At 41.9% G+C, this 16144-nt stretch overlaps 1 protein-coding gene across 1 annotated transcript; it reads left to right on the forward strand.

Annotated features, from left to right (window-relative positions):
- The first annotated feature begins 4118 nt into the window (after positions 1 to 4118).
- On the forward strand, positions 4119 to 15777 carry LOC106935440 (hormonally up-regulated neu tumor-associated kinase homolog). The gene is made up of 11 exons (XM_015015903.1): positions 4119 to 4711; positions 6340 to 6462; positions 6550 to 6719; positions 9755 to 9810; positions 9898 to 10036; positions 10158 to 10285; positions 10914 to 11049; positions 11546 to 11723; positions 12796 to 12879; positions 13736 to 14024; positions 14341 to 15777. The coding sequence occupies exons 1-11, from the start codon at positions 4475 to 4477 to the stop codon at positions 15096 to 15098; spliced, it is 2298 nt and encodes a 765-aa protein (XP_014871389.1). The 5' UTR covers positions 4119 to 4474; the 3' UTR covers positions 15099 to 15777.
- Positions 15778 to 16144: the final 367 nt, after the last annotated feature.

Raw genomic sequence — 16144 nt, forward strand, 5'->3', positions numbered from 1 at the left:
GCACAAAAAGAAAAAACTGTGTCACTATTTCTAGATTGGTCTGAATATATAAATCTGGTTACTCTGGTTCTTTTGGAAGTACTGGGAAATACTTTGTTTTGTAAATTGTCATCTACAAAACAGATTTTTTTTTTTAGATATTGAATTATTTATACTAAAAAAAAATCCAAACCTTTAATCTCTTATTGCCATTTTACACAACCATCTCTTTGTTTTTAGTGCCAGTCTTATCAGAACACTCACTTGTTCCTAGCAAATATTCTCTTTTTTATCATCAGAAGTAATGAGTTAAAGATTTCAGGTTGTGATTAATAACTTCTTCCACTCTCATTAGTTGCGTGCCAGAGCAAAGAAAGACCTCAAAACACTTAAAGGAGATACTGTTTTGTTTTACAGCCTTTCTTTTTTTTTTCTTTTTTTTGTTGCAAATCTGTGTAAAAACCATTCCACCATTGAGCCGTGCCATTAAAAGAACCTTTAATTTTCATATTTGATCCCTTTTTTTCTTTTTCTTCTTCTTTTGAGCTAAATGACAGGAAAGTAGTGGAAACGAGAGCAAAGGGGCTGGTTGGAGGCCCGGGGTCGGCCAAGTCTGCCTTAGTGTGGTTTCGGGGAGTTATTTGGTGTTAAAATATGCCTTAATGGTTGCTGGGGATCCATTTATTACAGGCAGGAAGCAGAAGGGGGTTTCTCTTCTCATTTAATGCGACCGCCGAGAAGCTCGCCAAGTCCTACAAGGCTGGCCAGCATTCTTCTCTGCGTGCACACACGCCGAATATGTGCAAGCTCATAATTATATTTCTTGAATCATTCAAAAGAAGATTTTTTTTTTCTTTTTTTTTTTTATGCATGCGTATCGATGGAAAAACATCATCTCGACAACAAACACGGACCGCAGAGCCGTAGGAAACAGTTTACAAATATATGTGCAGGCATGAAAGCTGCTCACACAAATAGACTGTGGTCTCTGGCAGTGAGAATGACCTTTTCTGAACCATGGAAACACAAAGAGAGAGAGAGACTGAACAACCCCTGCAAAACATTTAAGCGAGGAAAAGCTGGGGTTTTATATATATGTAAAAAAAATCTCCTGAGGTCTTATTAATTCACATTTGTTTTGCAGTTGCAAAGCTCGGTTTCTCTCCTTCTCACTCAGCATGCCGATCACATTACTGGACTTGCTTTTCACTTTCCTCCATCTGATCATCCCTCGCCCTCTCACCCCTGGATGCAGCAGGCGACTTCTGCCTCATCCAGCACACTCTCTCTCTTTCTCTTCTTCTCTCTCTCTCTACCCTCTTATTTCCTTCCTTTCTTCCTGTGTCTGTCCGGTGTGGACTCCAGGTAAAGCCTGACACCCTTCCGCGGCATTAGGGTGGATCTGTTGACACCTTCTCCCACATGGACGGCAGCAGAGGCATGCACAGGCATTCGGGTGATTGAGTATTAAAAAGAAGAAAAAAAGGGCACCTTGTGTGCCACTTGGAACTGCTAGCTGCATTATCAGCGTGAGATTTACTGCAGGAAACACACAACGCTGTAAAAAATAAATAAATACAAATAGATTATTTCTGAAGGGCACTTTTTGTCCAGAAGAAAAAAGGCCAGATGCTCTCTAGCACCACCTACTGTCCACCTGTGGATGTCCCTGAGCTTTAACACACCTGTGTCTCCCAACCTGCATTCAAGAGCAATTACATTTTTTTGGAAATAAACCCAAGCTATATTTTTTTTTATTTCTTTTCCTTTTCCAACACCAACAGATCTCGGTTGGTCTGTTTCTCATCTGAAACGTGTTTGGATTTGGATTCGGCTGCTGCTAAAGTCTAACTGAAGAGCGCGACCGTCCTCTAAACATGGTGACTTCAGGACTCGGCCGGCAGCTGCAGTGGCTTGTTTGCACGTTTTTTTTTTTATGCTCCCATTTCCGTCTCAACTGCTTCTAAAAACGACACAAGCGCTTCAAAGAACACCCAGACATTTTATTTGGCAATAAATAAATGTTTTTTCGTATCTGGAAAATGACCCTTTTCAAAAGCTTCCCGGTTGTTAAGTCCCAAATCCGCAGACACTGCCACTCACCTGGCAACACCAGTGAAGCCCCGCCCGTCACCTAGCAACCCAAGCGGAGCTCTAGCACATTTAGCCAGCTGATTTTACCACAGTATGTTCTGTACAATGGCTGCTGGAAAAGTTGTTGTGCAGAAACTCCTTGTTGCTTTCTTGTCGGTTGTGCAGGAGGCTCTATTTCTGCCTGTCAAAGATTAACCGTTGTAAAATTCCGAAACTGACCGGACCAAAATGTCATTATCCAAAGAATGATTTTGTGCAAATGTAGCGAACAAGTTTTGCATAGCCCATTCTGACCTGCTCAACGAAGAATAATAGGTCACCTTTAAAGGTTGTGTAAGAGTGTATGTGTGTTTGTGTGTGCGTGTGTGTGTCTGCGTGTGTGTGTGTTCATGTGTGTGTGTTCATGTGTGTGTGTGATTGTATTGGGTTACATGCAGGATACAGGGCTCTGTCCTTCCTTTCATCAGCTGAGCGAGGGAAAAGCGCCCTCCAGCGTGGTGCAATCTGAGCCTCAGGTCCACACAGACATGGGAGCAAAACAGACAACACACTTCAGTACTGAGAGGTTCGGGGTATTATTGGCTCTGGCAAGGGAAGTGTTATTTAGAGAATCAGTGGAGGAGCTGCACAGATCCATAACTCTGGTGGGTTGAGGGGACAACTATTAGCTTGCACTCCACAAATCCTCTAGAAACCTTAACCCTAACTCTACCTTTATGAATGAGTGGCAGTAATAGAGTGTCTGCTGAAAGAAAGCCTGAAGACGAGTAGAGCTGCAGTTTGATTCGCCACTTGGGGTCACAAACACAAACTACTTATTCTTATTACTTATTACTTGTGAAGTACTTTGTCATTTTGTTTTTCTTCTGTTTTTTGTTTTGTTTGTATTTACTCCAGTTCATGTAAAGCACTTTTAAAGGCCTTGTTGCTGAAAATATGCTATATAAATTAAATTACCTTACCTTACAAAACAAAAGGGTGAGGTCCTGACATCATCCTCAGAAATCAAACTAATTAAATTGATAACAGAAATGCATGTTAGAAACCACAAATGACAATACTTACAAATACGTGAGTTAAAATGAATGTTTGCTGTTGTTGCTGCCTGTGTTAAGCAGAAATGTTAACTATTGTAGGGGACACAGCATGCATGTGGTCAGAAAACCACCAGGAGACTGGTGGCCAGGTTAAGCTTATTAAATAAAGATAAAAATGTGACCTGAACCTCTAGAGCCACATAAAGACTGTTACAAAGTCGGCCTTCTATCACCTGAAGAACGTTTCCAGGATCAACGGACTAATGTCTCAGCAAGATCTAGAGAAACTCATTCATGCATTTATCTTTAGTTGCATTGTTAACTGCAACAGTGTCGTCACAGATTCACTGATCCAGAATGCTGCCGTCGGCGTCCTCACTAAAACCAGGAGGACAGGGCACATCACAGCAGTTCTAAAGTCCTTCCACTGGCTCCCAGCAGCTCAAAGAATAGACTTTAAAATGCTGTTTTCAGTTTGTGAATCATAAACCAACAACGATGTGGATACGGACAATAAGTGACGCCTCAGGGCGCCATGCTACAGAGGGCGCCAAAATGATGGCAGAATACTTATTCCTAGTTGGCTTTTATTTTTTATTTTATTTATTTATTTTTTTTACTTTTTGTGCATTAAAATTCCTCAGAGGGTTTTCAGTTAAAAAGTGTCACCAAAAGACACTTTTGAAAGTTTTATTTGTAAAAAAAAAAAAGAAAAGAAAAAAACTTAAAACTGAGGCACCATCTTGCTTCCTCTTCACACTTAAGAAGATCTGCAGTGTATTACGCAAAACCATAACGTTTTTGGTTGCAACATGACAAAAGTATGAAACTGTTTAAGCTAATAATACATTTTAAATCCATCCTTGTGTAAAAAAAAAAAAAAAAAAAAAAGTGGCTTCAGGAAGTAAATGAAGCCGTTACAAATGGTTACTGAGTAACTGTGCGTACCTGTGTGTGTGTGTGTGGGTGTGCGTGTGTGTACTGTGGCAGGGGCAGGGAGGAGGGTGATTAGGGTGTAGAATGTCCATCTCATCACCAGAGCTGACCTGAGAACACACCGGTTAATCATCCACTAACCGGTAGAGAGACACAGGACGGATCCGCCACCTGAAGAAACCAGCAGTTGAGTCAAAGCTGAATAATGTGAGGAAGGATCCACTGGGCAGTTCGGATTTGGGGACCTACACCTGAGCGTGGAACACACACAGATCTGTGTCCGAGGCCTGAAACTCCTGAAACTCCTCCTGTCCTTCGGGGTTTGTTTGTTTTCCTTGGTGATATGCACCCTCTGCAAGAGCCGTTCTGCTTGTGGACCCAACCATGGCTGTGAGAGGGAGCCGCGCGGGGGCCCGGCCTCGCCTGGGATGCCAGCTGCAGCAGTGAAGCCCACTCTGGAGGAGATAGTCCCAGAAGGAGGGGGGGTTGGCGAGTCCCGGCGGGAAGCCTCGGGGCTGCCCCTACCCTCCCTGACGTTCACCAGGGAGCTGCTGAGGAGCTTCCCTCACACCAAGCGGGTCGGGTCCTACCTGATCGGAAAGATGATCAACAAAGGCTCCTTTGCCAAGGTGATGGAGGGGCTGCATATCGGCACCGGCGAGAAGGTGGGTGCTTTCCTAGTGGTGTGGAAGCTGCACACTCTGGCAGGGTGGCACCCTGTCTAATGAAAGATCTCACACACTTTAAAATGATGATTACATGGTATCAACCAGAGTCTGGTGGCAGATAATTACACACAGAAGAGTCTGAAGGGAGTCAGTGGCCTGTTATTATAGCCTTGTAATGTTTGCAGAAATGTGTCAGATCCATCAACACCTGGCTATTTTATGAACAACTGCTCAATCAGCAGAGTTAATAGATCTGTGCTGTACTTCTACAGCATGTATATTGTTACAATAACATTATATTAGTACAAAAACATTAACTAAAGAACTGATTTACCATCTGTTTTTTATAAAATGTTGCGATAAGAGAACAGAAACAAAGATTTTAGCCGAGTTTCCTTTGTCAATATTCCGCTAATGTGAAAAAAAAACAACACAATTTTGCAATTGCCATGTTTCCATTACATAAGAAACACAATTACAATCACTCATGAATACATTTGTTCACGCGATACACCGTTTAAAAAAACACGCTGCGCTTTCTTCCACTTCCTGTTGTCTTCTTTGTCTTTTCCTCCAGCAGCAACATCCGGTTGTTGATCACGGGATTGGCCGACAAAAAGAGCTTTTGCATTGGTGAAATAGACTCATTCTGATACCAACTCAAAGTTGGGCAATAGCTTTGTAGTGAAATCCGTGTGCATATGTCTTGTAATTTCAGTTTGCGCAATTTTAAGGCCAAAGCATGTTAAAATAATCTAAATACCCATTCTCCTTGCAGTTTAATGCCAACACTGAGTGAACGCAAAGACATGTAGATTTTAAGGTTGGTTTATGTACTTCTTATTCTGTAGTGTTATTTATTATTGTGCTTTATCATCAACCTGCCAATGGGGCTTAGAGATGGAAATTCTCATGTATTTACATGTTAATGTTCATTCATACAAATTGTCCCGCTTTTAAAAATCAATTTGAGCTTGAAATTGAGCAATTTTGCATGTGCTAATTTTGCTCTTCTTGTAGTCTTGCAAAAGTAGCAATGCTCCTTGAATATAACCACAGACTTGAATTAGTTTTATGTGGATTACATGTGATAACCAGACACAACATAATGCCTAAATGTAACATTGCCAAAATTTTTCAGACTTTATTGACAAATAAAATCCTAGTGTCATTATTATGACACTTTTAATAACAATGACACTTTTAAAGACATTCATAAAGACTCCTTCATGTTCATGACAGGTGTTATGTCATGTTTATGACAGTGTCATGTGAGTCTTATGCACACCCCTTCAAATAAGGTATTATCAATTTTTTAAAAATCAAATTCCCTGCAATTTTTTTTTTTTTTTTTGTGTACATTTCAGAGGCCTTTGGATATCAAAATGTAATCTTGGTTGCATCTTAGAAACTGCTTATATTGCCAAGACATTAACAAAACCATCTCTTTTAAATCTGAAGAGTAACAAAAAGTTGCATGTTCTACTTTGGAGGATTAATTGTGTCCTCACTCACTTTTTTGGCTCACTTTTCACCCAATAACTCATATAAACTTTGAAAGATAAGGGACTATGAATGCAACTGTGTTGAAAGTCTTGTCTAACTGTTTGCCATCATGTGTGCAGGTGGCCATTAAGGTGATAGACAAGAAAAAAGCACGCCAAGACTCCTACGTCCTGAAAAACATGAAAAGGGAACCTCGAATCCATCAAATGGTCCGACACCCTCACATTGTGGTTCTTCTGGAGGTAAAAGGAACAAACGCTCCTAAAAACAACACCTTCTTGTTAATAAGTGTGTGAACGTTAATGTACCGTGTAAATCCTGCGTGTCAGACCCTGGAGACGGAGAATAGTTACTACATGGCCATGGAGCTGTGTGCGGGAGGAGACCTGATGGACAGGATCTGCGACCGGAGGAGGCTGGGAGAGAGGGAGGTGCGGCGCTACACCCGCCAGATCCTCTCCGCGGTGGAGCACCTGCACAGACACGGCATTGTGCACAGGTCACTACACACACACACACACACCCGCACCCACACACACTAGGAGAAACACAAAGTGTCTGACATCCAGTCTGCTTTTAAAGAGGCAGTATTATGTAAAATGTACTTTTTTTTAGCTTTACATCATGTTATAAAGTGATTTCCTTACCAAAAACATACCTGGAGTTTGGCTTTAATCCTTTTGTGCATGTTTGAGAAATCCTTTAATCTTCCATGGCAACCATTCAGCTGTGCAGAACGCCTGGATGGACTTAGCTCTGCCTTCGAGAAAGAAGCTGCTCCTCCAAGCTTCCGGGCATCTGCATTTTAAAGCAGGCCTCCCCTGTGACTGACTCTATGAGCTCCTTCAGACTAGCCAGCAACAACTAGCAAACACCTGGTGGAACTGTGCATCTACTTTTCAGTGAAATTCTTTTAAAAACTTTGTTAAAGGGTTAATAGACGTTGTGAACTTCCTGAACGTGGAACTGCAGAAAGAGCCGGAGTTTCTTAAAGAGACAGATGCCCAATTTCAAGGCCTTAAATTACAAAGTTAAATTACTTTTAAGTCATATTTGACTCATACGGCATTTTCATAACAACTGAAGGCAACATAGTTGCCTTCAGTTAGCTGCCTGATTGTGCTTTAAAATGGCATGCTGTGTCTGGAAAACACACAATACTGCCTCTTTAACACAACTTATTCAGGTTAAAAACATTAGTCATATACAATAAAAAGAAAATCATAAAAATTTCCATATAAACTAACATCACAAGTATTTTTCACATTATTTTCATTCAAATTAAAAATATATCTTAATGATTTACACAACCCATTGGAAAAATTAAGTTGAATATCATTGAAAAGCCCATTTATTTTAGAACCTTTATGACAAAGTGAATCCCATTGTGCAGATTTCTATTGCATGTAGTGTAAATTAATACAGTATATTAATGCACATCATATAGATTGTCAAACATGGCGGAGGTAGTCTCATGGTCTTGGACTACTTTGTTGCTTCCAGTTTTGGACAAAGTTTTGGTTTGATGGAGCCATAAAGTGCTGAAGGTGAATGTTGAGCCTTTGTAGCAGAAACAAAATGGTTTTGGAGTGACCTAGTCAAAGTCTGGATATAAATCTGATCAAGATCTAATTGAGAGGTCGAGAGAAATGGTAAAATATTTCTGTCCTTTTAATTTGGAACAGAGGTAAATCATGGGGAAGGAAAACAAATTCTCCCCTTCCCTTAATTTGACTGGTTTTAACTATGAGTCCCGTGATAAACTATGGGATCAATCTGCTAACTTATGTACATAACTTAACTACAATGTCACTGTGAAAATGTGATATTTTACTTAAGGTTATCATAAAGACAAGATCACAGTGGAACAAACCTGTTAAGCCATATTTGTCAGAAAACACACTTACACACACACATCGTAGTAGTTTGCAGGGCATTAACAGCCTTCAGAGTAAGACATGGAGTCGGTGTCAGGTAACCATTACTCTCACACTTTCACATCCACACACACATTTTGCTTCAGTTTGGATCCTTGGCTCTTCTCAAGGTGGGAATGTGATTACCAGGCGGTGACTTCATCATCCTGATCCGGCGCCATGATTCACACATCATCACAACATCATGAACTTCCTCTCTAATGAAGTCCCCGAACGACATCGCTTTCAACTCCTGAACAGCACCTCTCCCTGTCAAACCCACCCACGCATCCACACACACACATGCACACGCACACACACACGCACACACACTCTCTTTCTCGACACTACAGTGCTGTAGAGATGATCACACTGGAAATGGAGGGAAATTTTGCACTTAAACACACCTCCTGCCACCCACATTCAATAAGTTCACCACATACATTTTTCTGCTTTACGACATTGTGCGATTTCGCTCCTTCTCCTTCTTGCTGGTTTTCTTTCTCTCTTTTTTTCTCTCTTTCTTCCTCTTATTCTCTTTGAACCTCCCTCGGGCTGCTCAAGCAAGGATTTCTGGATTTTTGAGTGTCTGCTGCTTAGATGAAGGCAGATGAAAGAAACATGGCAGATTCCCAGGCTACAGTTTATGGGGTCTCTCTCACTCCTAACCGCAGATTTTCATTTAGCCAGTAGTTTTATAGCTCGAAGCCTTGCCTGATGGCGACGAGGCTGGGGTACAATGAGGGGAGTAATACAACTTTTTATCAACTAGATGCAGAGACCGTTCTCTGCTGATGGTTGAAAATAAATCCAGAACATCAGCTGGTTAGCCCGACTTGAAAATCGCTCAGTTTGGAGGGTTTTTTAAAAAGCGATTTAACGGTTTGAGCAAACTAATTTCCTAAATTACCAAATGGGAAAATAGACCTGAGTTCTACCCAAGACCCAAATTTAGCAGCTTAGCTTTCTTGCTGCTGCTGCTAACAGTCCTATTCAACCAGATCTCTATAAATACACAGATAAAGTTGAGTAAGGCCAAACCAGTGTCGTCAGACTGGTTCCTTTAGCAGAAAATACTGACGGAAAACTCCAGAATTTTACAGCTAAACCAATCAGAATTTAGTGGCTGATTTCCAATCTTCTAAAGTTTAACATGTCGACACAGATCCTAACCGATTCCAGTTCAGAAATGTAGCATAAGAAACAGGAACAGTGTATTAGTAATGTTTCAAACAAAGGCAAAAACATTGTAGAGACTGTTGCTAGCATCATGTCTTAGCAATTTGAGCAGCTTAGCACAACCAGTACTACCACACCAGGACTCACCATGTGTGTTCCCAAGAAAAGTGGACTCCTGAGAGAAGACAGAGGAGCTGAATTTATTTTAACAGATTGTCTGATATTACACAGTCAAGACACAGTGACAGTTTTAGAAATGGATTTCTATAAACATCATAAGCTTTAAGCTGAAAATTGTCTCATCATAAACCATTTTTTCCTTGCGTCTTCCCAACAAAATTATGGACAAACCGTTTAAAAAAATACAATAATATATAAATGTATTCTTTTGATTCCTTAAAAAAAAGGTGTGTTTTTTTTTCTTCTTCTTCTTTTCTAGAGATTTAAAGATTGAAAACTTCCTCCTGGACGAGCATAATAACATAAAAATTGTAGGTATGTTGAAACGTGTTCACGTCCCACATCCAGAAATTGAACTATCTTTGTTTACTGCATCGCTGCATAAATACCGATTCCCCACAGACTTTGGCCTGAGCAACACTCTGAAGTCAGACTCTTTATCCCTGGAGCTCCTCAACACGCAGTGCGGAAGTCCTGCCTACGCCGCGCCTGAGCTGCTAGCTCACAAGAAGTACGACTCCAAAGTGGACGTCTGGTCCATGTACGTGACAAATTCTCACTGTGTTTGTCCCAACCGTGTCAAAACCAGCTCACTTTTCCTTCTGCTGTCATAGAAACACTAATATTATCTCGTATTTTTGTTTCGCCTTGCTGTCGTACAGAGGCGTGAGCATGTTTGCGATGCTAACGGGAACCCTGCCCTTCACTGTCGAACCTTTCAACATCAAGCAGCTGCACCAGAAGATGGTCAATAAGGACATTAGCAACGTCCCTGGTGACATCAGCAAAGGTCAGAGCATTACTGCCTTCTGAAATAATAATTGTTTCTGATATTAATTAAAATCAAATTAAGCCATTCTTTTTATGCTCTTCATTCAATATTACATAAGTTTGACTTCTACACCTGCAGTGCTTTATTAGTTTGCTGTAATTATTTTTGTCTTCATTTTTATTAAACAAATTCTATGACCAAAGTTTTTTTTTGTTTGTTTTTTTTCACTCATTGTATAACATTTAAGCTCATGATATTCCTCTTTGAGTGATGGAGTTCAGCATGGCTCGCATCTTTTATTGTGACGAGATCAAATCAGTGGCGTTGTAGAGGTAAACACAGGAAGACCAGACATGTAATTTACTTTTTAAACCTAATCTTGTTCATTTTTTTTCTTAGCTGACTGAAATTTCTAAGTACTGTATAATTTGATTAAAGCAATAAGTCTTTGCTCTCTTTCTCTTGAACTATTGAAAAGTAATAATTACTATTAGAGTTTTCTCTTTATAACTGAGCAAGTTATTTTGTTAAATTGCATGGTTACCCTTCTGCTGCTTCTCATCCAGAACAACAACAACAAAAAAAATTTAAAAATACTTTTTGATATTTAATCAAAGGTTCTGATTTGACTTCGCTCATGCTGCAGACGCCGTGTCATTCATGATGCTTCTTCTGGAGCCAGACCCAGATAAGAGACCCAGCGTCAGAGAGGCGATGGAAGAGAGATGGATCAGCGAGGGATATGCCAAGAAACCGCTATACACACTCTCACATAAAAACAGGTAGTCGTACCACACGGCATCAGTTACCCTTAGAGTTGACTTAAACCTAACTGCGAAGTGTTTCACTCCTTTTCTAAATGTGACCGAGAAAAGGGAAAACACGAGTTCTCTCTTTTAGCTCTGGAAATGTTTTGCAGCAGTGTTTGGATGTGGGCAGAGGAACCAATAAGAAGAACTGAATGTATTCCAACAAATTGAACTTTTAAAAAAAAAAAATTTATGGTCTGCATTGTGACAGCTCTGAATATTATAGCATGACTAAAACCCTTTTGTCACTTTACGCATTGTGGAAATGCAATCATGTATGGCTGCGGCTGGGAATAATCCGTTCTCTCTGCCCCACTTGAGTAACAGAAGCCTTCCAGTTCTGGTCTGCGCTCAACCAACATCCTCCAGTGACATGTCCTTCCTTACCAGTCCCAGTGGACCCATGGCTGCTCTCTCTCCTTTGTTTTTCAGGACGGTTTTCAACCCTTCTACGCTCTTATTTTCCCAGGTTGTGTCCAGAAGACCTTAACTCATCTGTGCTGGCTCACATGACAGAGACACTGGGTTATTCCCTCTCTGAAGTCATCAAAACGGTCACCAGCAACAGACCCTCTGCTGTCATGGCCTCCTATCACCTGCTGCTCAACAAGTTCAACAGGAGTCACAAGGGGGCCAAGGCTAGCAAGGTTAATGCTTCGCAACACATGGACACAAAAACACACCGGCGTGTGGACATGTCATGAAAATTTAGCTGAGTTAACCTACCAAAGACTTTTCATCATGAGAGATTTTAGGGATTTTGTTATGGTGTTTTTTTGTTTTGTTTTGTTTTGTTTAGATGATGGTGAAATTAGGGAACACAATTGCTTCTTGATGTTCTATTATTGTTCATAGACTGATCAGGTTCAGAACGTTTTTAAACATTATTCTGAAAGATTAAAACGGTCCATACAACCAACCCGTAACACGGCATTCCGGGGTCGCCTTCACTTATATGCCCATGGCTAGCTGGCTAGCTTGTCGTCGTCTTAGCTGTCGCACCAGTATGGCGCAGTGTTGTGCGGGCCATGAAATGGCACGCTAAACCACACAGGCCCATGCCGTACCGCTCAGCGGAAACAAGGTAAAAGAGCTGGATAGGGTCGTACTGTACGTTCTGTCACAGGCTGTGGGACAGTCAGGTGGTTCCAGCTGAATGGATGGGTGCACAGTGAGAACAAATTACTCATGGTAAGGGAGAGACACTCTAGATTCGTTTTACTGGGCTTGGCCCCAGGTTTGTCTCCATGGTTCATAGAGGAAGAGAGTCTAAATGAATCATTTAATGATTCAACAAACCAAACTAACCAGACCTCGTTGCCATGAATTCCCTGTTCCTGCCACCCCGTCCTGCTGGCTGCTGATTGCTCCCACCTGTTCTGCTGACTGTATAAACTCCTGCTCTGCACTCACTCAGTGTGAGATCGTCTGTTGTCATCCCAGCCTTTGAGCGCTTCATATCCTTGTTGTGCATGACCCTTTCTGATGACACCCTGGGCAACTGCCTACATGGCCCATACTGAAATCTACCACTGGGAAAACACTGTTTCTATTGGTAAATACTTTGACTTCACTCCCTTGGGTAATTTGAACAATTATCTATCTGGTGTTGGATAAACGGTTTGGGTCAATGAACTTAGGCCTGTTGCATAGAATGATATATCCTATCTAAATTGAAGATTTGTTGACATTTCCGATGCCTTTTGTTTGACTTTGCAGAAGCTCGAGAACAACGGCAGGACACCTCCAAGCAAAACGACATGGAGAAACAGAAGCAACACTGAAACCAAGACTCAGCAAAAGGTGAAGCTGGTATCAGAGCTGTCCCTGTGGGGTGTTGGGGTAAATACATCTAAGCAAATTGTTTGTCAGGAGACATTTCAAAAGACGACATTACCTTCCCTCTAAATAACTTGATATTGTGGTTGAAAGATGAAAATTAAAGAACTAGAGTAGAAACTGAAAAAAAACCCGTCAGAACAGATAAAAAAAGAAAAAAAAACAAGCAACAAAATTTGCACTCAAGAAGGTCCACTTAACACCTTTAAAGTCACATAAGTGAAGAATAATAAGTTTAAAAAAACATACTTGTCACATGCATTAAAAAACACTCAAAATATTAAGTCACACTGAGTTTAAAAGCCTGATATAGCCTGCAGATAAAAACCGTTTTTCAGGCTGTTTGTCCTTGTTTTCTGTAACGACTACCAGAAGGCAGAAGTGAGAACAAGTTGTGCTGTGGGTGAGTTTCAGTCCCAGATGAAGTTTTTAGCTCCGTTTGTGACCCGGGTGATGTAGATGTCCTGCAGTGAGTGAAGAGAGGTTCCGCAGATGATATGTGCTGTTTTTAATGACATGCTGGAGAGCTTTCCTGTCCTGAACAGTGCTGTTCCCAAACCACTGATAGAGTTCGCCAGTTTGTGAGGTTGTGTACTAATGACCAGTTGTGGTAGAAATGTTGTTCAGATGGGCTAACTAAGCCTGCCTCTTAACATCTTTATTTAGGCTAAATTATGACCATCACACGGTCACAATTCCATGTCTCGCAATTTGATTGAAATCTGAGCAGTACATGTGTTTGCGTTGTCTACTCGTTTGTTTCCCTTCTTCATTGACTTCTGACCACAGAGTTTGACAATCAACTCCTTCCCATTGGCAGAACTCACCAAAAATGGAGAAAAGCTTGAAGCAGTTCAACAAGTCGCCGAAGGTCCAGCAGACAAGCAGAAGTCAGAACAAGAGGAAGACCACGGATTTGCACAGGAAGGGCCACCGTGAGGATGACGAGAACTGTCCACCCTCTCCCGCTCTGCCCCACCTTCCCCGCTCTACTTCACCCCCTTCGCCCTCTGACCCTCCTTCCCCCGAACCTCTGTCCGCAGAAGACGGGACGACTGATGAGGAGGTGACCATTTCTATCAACACCAGGGATACGTTGTTTCCTGAAGGTAAAGAGTTCTGTGAAAGTATTCAAACCCGTTTAGCTTTTTACTAACATATTTTAGGGTATCTTGTTAGGATTTGGTCATTATTGTGAGGTGGCAGTGACATTCTGCATGGTTTTCATCGACGTATATTAGAACTTGAAAAGTGTGTTGACATAGATCTTTCCTAACTTGTTCTAGAAAGCACAATAGGTCACCTTTAGAATATCAACAAAATATGCCAAATGGTTGTGACATGACATGAGAATATTTTAGGGCTGTGAATCCTTTTGCTAGACACTGTACTCAGTGGCCTTCTGTGTGTGCATGTCTGTTCCAGTGTCGGTGTTTGGAGACAGGGAACTCGTCCACGCTTCCCCTCCGAAAAGCTCAACATCGCAGCTCTGTGACTCCGCTCCCTGCCATGTCCCCTTACCAGCCGAGCCAACCAGAGAAAGTGTCGCGTCCAGACCGATCCGACACTCCCACCCGCTCAGGACAACGCAGTCGGACGGCGCGGCGGACCCAGGGTCGGACTGCTTCCGGGACAAGTGCCACCAGGACAACTCCCACTGCCTCAGCGTCAACGAGCGGCTGGAGAAGCTGCAGGCGTTTTACTCTGCCGAGAAAAATACCGTCTCTCCGGGAATCCTCCTGGAGACCGGACCCATACTCTCCGTGGACAGAGGGCAGCCGGGTTCCACCAAGACCGCACAGGCGTCCCCCTCCGCTCTCCTGCCTCGTCTGCGCAACGTCGGGCCTAAAGACGGTCGAGGCAGGAAGGAGACGTGGACGGGCCTGAGTCGGCCTGGACCACCTAGGCTTCTGGTGAATGGGTCGAAACCACCGGTTTTCCCTTCGCAGAGACAACACACGTTGATCATAAAGAGCCTCAGGCAGGAGAGGGGAAGGAGGAAAGAGCTCGCCTCGGCGGGGGAAGGTGAACCGGCGGGAGAAGGGACTGACGGCGACAAGAGGAACTCTGTTCAGTTGCGTTCTGAACAACGGCGGGTGGCGGACCTGAACCTGCCGCTGCTTCCTGTGGCACTGCAGGGGAAAGACGTCAGGAAGAACCAGCTTCATAGCATGGACTACTGAGACTCAGTCCGGCTGGAGCGGCAGAGTCATGGACAGTTCAAGGAGAGCTGGTGGAAGTCAAAACAGTAGTGAATAGCAGTACAGTCAGAGACAACTGCAACAAACTACCATAAATGGCAGCTATAGAAGTGTACAGCCTTAAAGCTATGTTCTTGTTATACTGTTCTATTCATGCCACACTCAGAGGAGCCCATCCTAGATAAACACCATTCCGTTTGTTTGTCTTCAGCTGCAGTGCCAAAAATACTTCAGCTCATACCTCAACTGCTGCGTTCAGTCTCTAAAAGACCGGGTTCGATTTAAATCATGGGAAACGTCTCCAGCGTTTCCATTCCCTCTTCCCATCAGACTGCAGTTCAGAGTTTGTTCTGACCTTTTGGTTTCCTTTCACAGAATCAGAAGATAAGAAAGTAGATGACAAAAGAAAAATAAAGAATGTAAAGTCGCCTAAAACATTTCCTATCAGAATGGCATCATCCACCCACTTTCTGAAGCTGTTCTAACCATTTCAGGGGAAGGTGTCCATCTCCAGGGGTCAAAGGGTGAGTTTCCACAGCCACCTCAGTATCTCCGTTTTCTTTTAAAGGGGCAGTGTTATTTGTTTCCCAGCCACATAGAATAGTTTTACAGCACAATCAAGTAACTGCTACCTTCAGTTGTCATAAAAATCTTGCATATATGAAATATGACTTAATGGCTTGAAATTGAGCCTGTGTCGCTTTAAGAATGTCCTCCTCTTTCCAACGCTCCACCTTCAGGAAGTCATCACAAAAAAAAATAAAAACACAACTTAATTGATTTCAAGCCACTACATTTGTCACAATTATGCGAATATAACATATGATTTGCAAAAATGGTAATTAAATAAGTAAGTAAACTTGTTAGTTTTGAGAAAGCTTGGAGTTTTATTTTTCATAAATCTTTCATGTTAGCAGTTTGGTGCTCAGTTTGAGCATTTCTCAGTTTTCATATTATTATTATTATTATTATTATTTGTTTATTTATTTTATTAAACCTTTATTTAACAAGATAAAATCCCACTGAGA

This window comes from Poecilia latipinna, unplaced genomic scaffold (assembly GCF_001443285.1).
Source record: "Poecilia latipinna isolate Pla-1442-1.1 unplaced genomic scaffold, P_latipinna-1.0 Scaffold1965, whole genome shotgun sequence".
NCBI lineage: Eukaryota > Metazoa > Chordata > Actinopteri > Cyprinodontiformes > Poeciliidae > Poecilia > Poecilia latipinna.

Excerpts from the sequence above, each read along its gene's own strand:
- LOC106935440 (XM_015015903.1), top strand. The coding sequence starts at position 4,475 with ATGCCAGCTGCAGCAGTGAAGCCCACTCTGGAGGAGATAGTCCCAGAA. Across the intron at positions 6,720-9,754 it reads AGACACGGCATTGTGCACAG|AGATTTAAAGATTGAAAACT; the intron begins GTCACTACACAC and ends CTTCTTTTCTAG. Across the intron at positions 11,050-11,545 it reads ACACTCTCACATAAAAACAG|GTTGTGTCCAGAAGACCTTA; the intron begins GTAGTCGTACCA and ends TTATTTTCCCAG.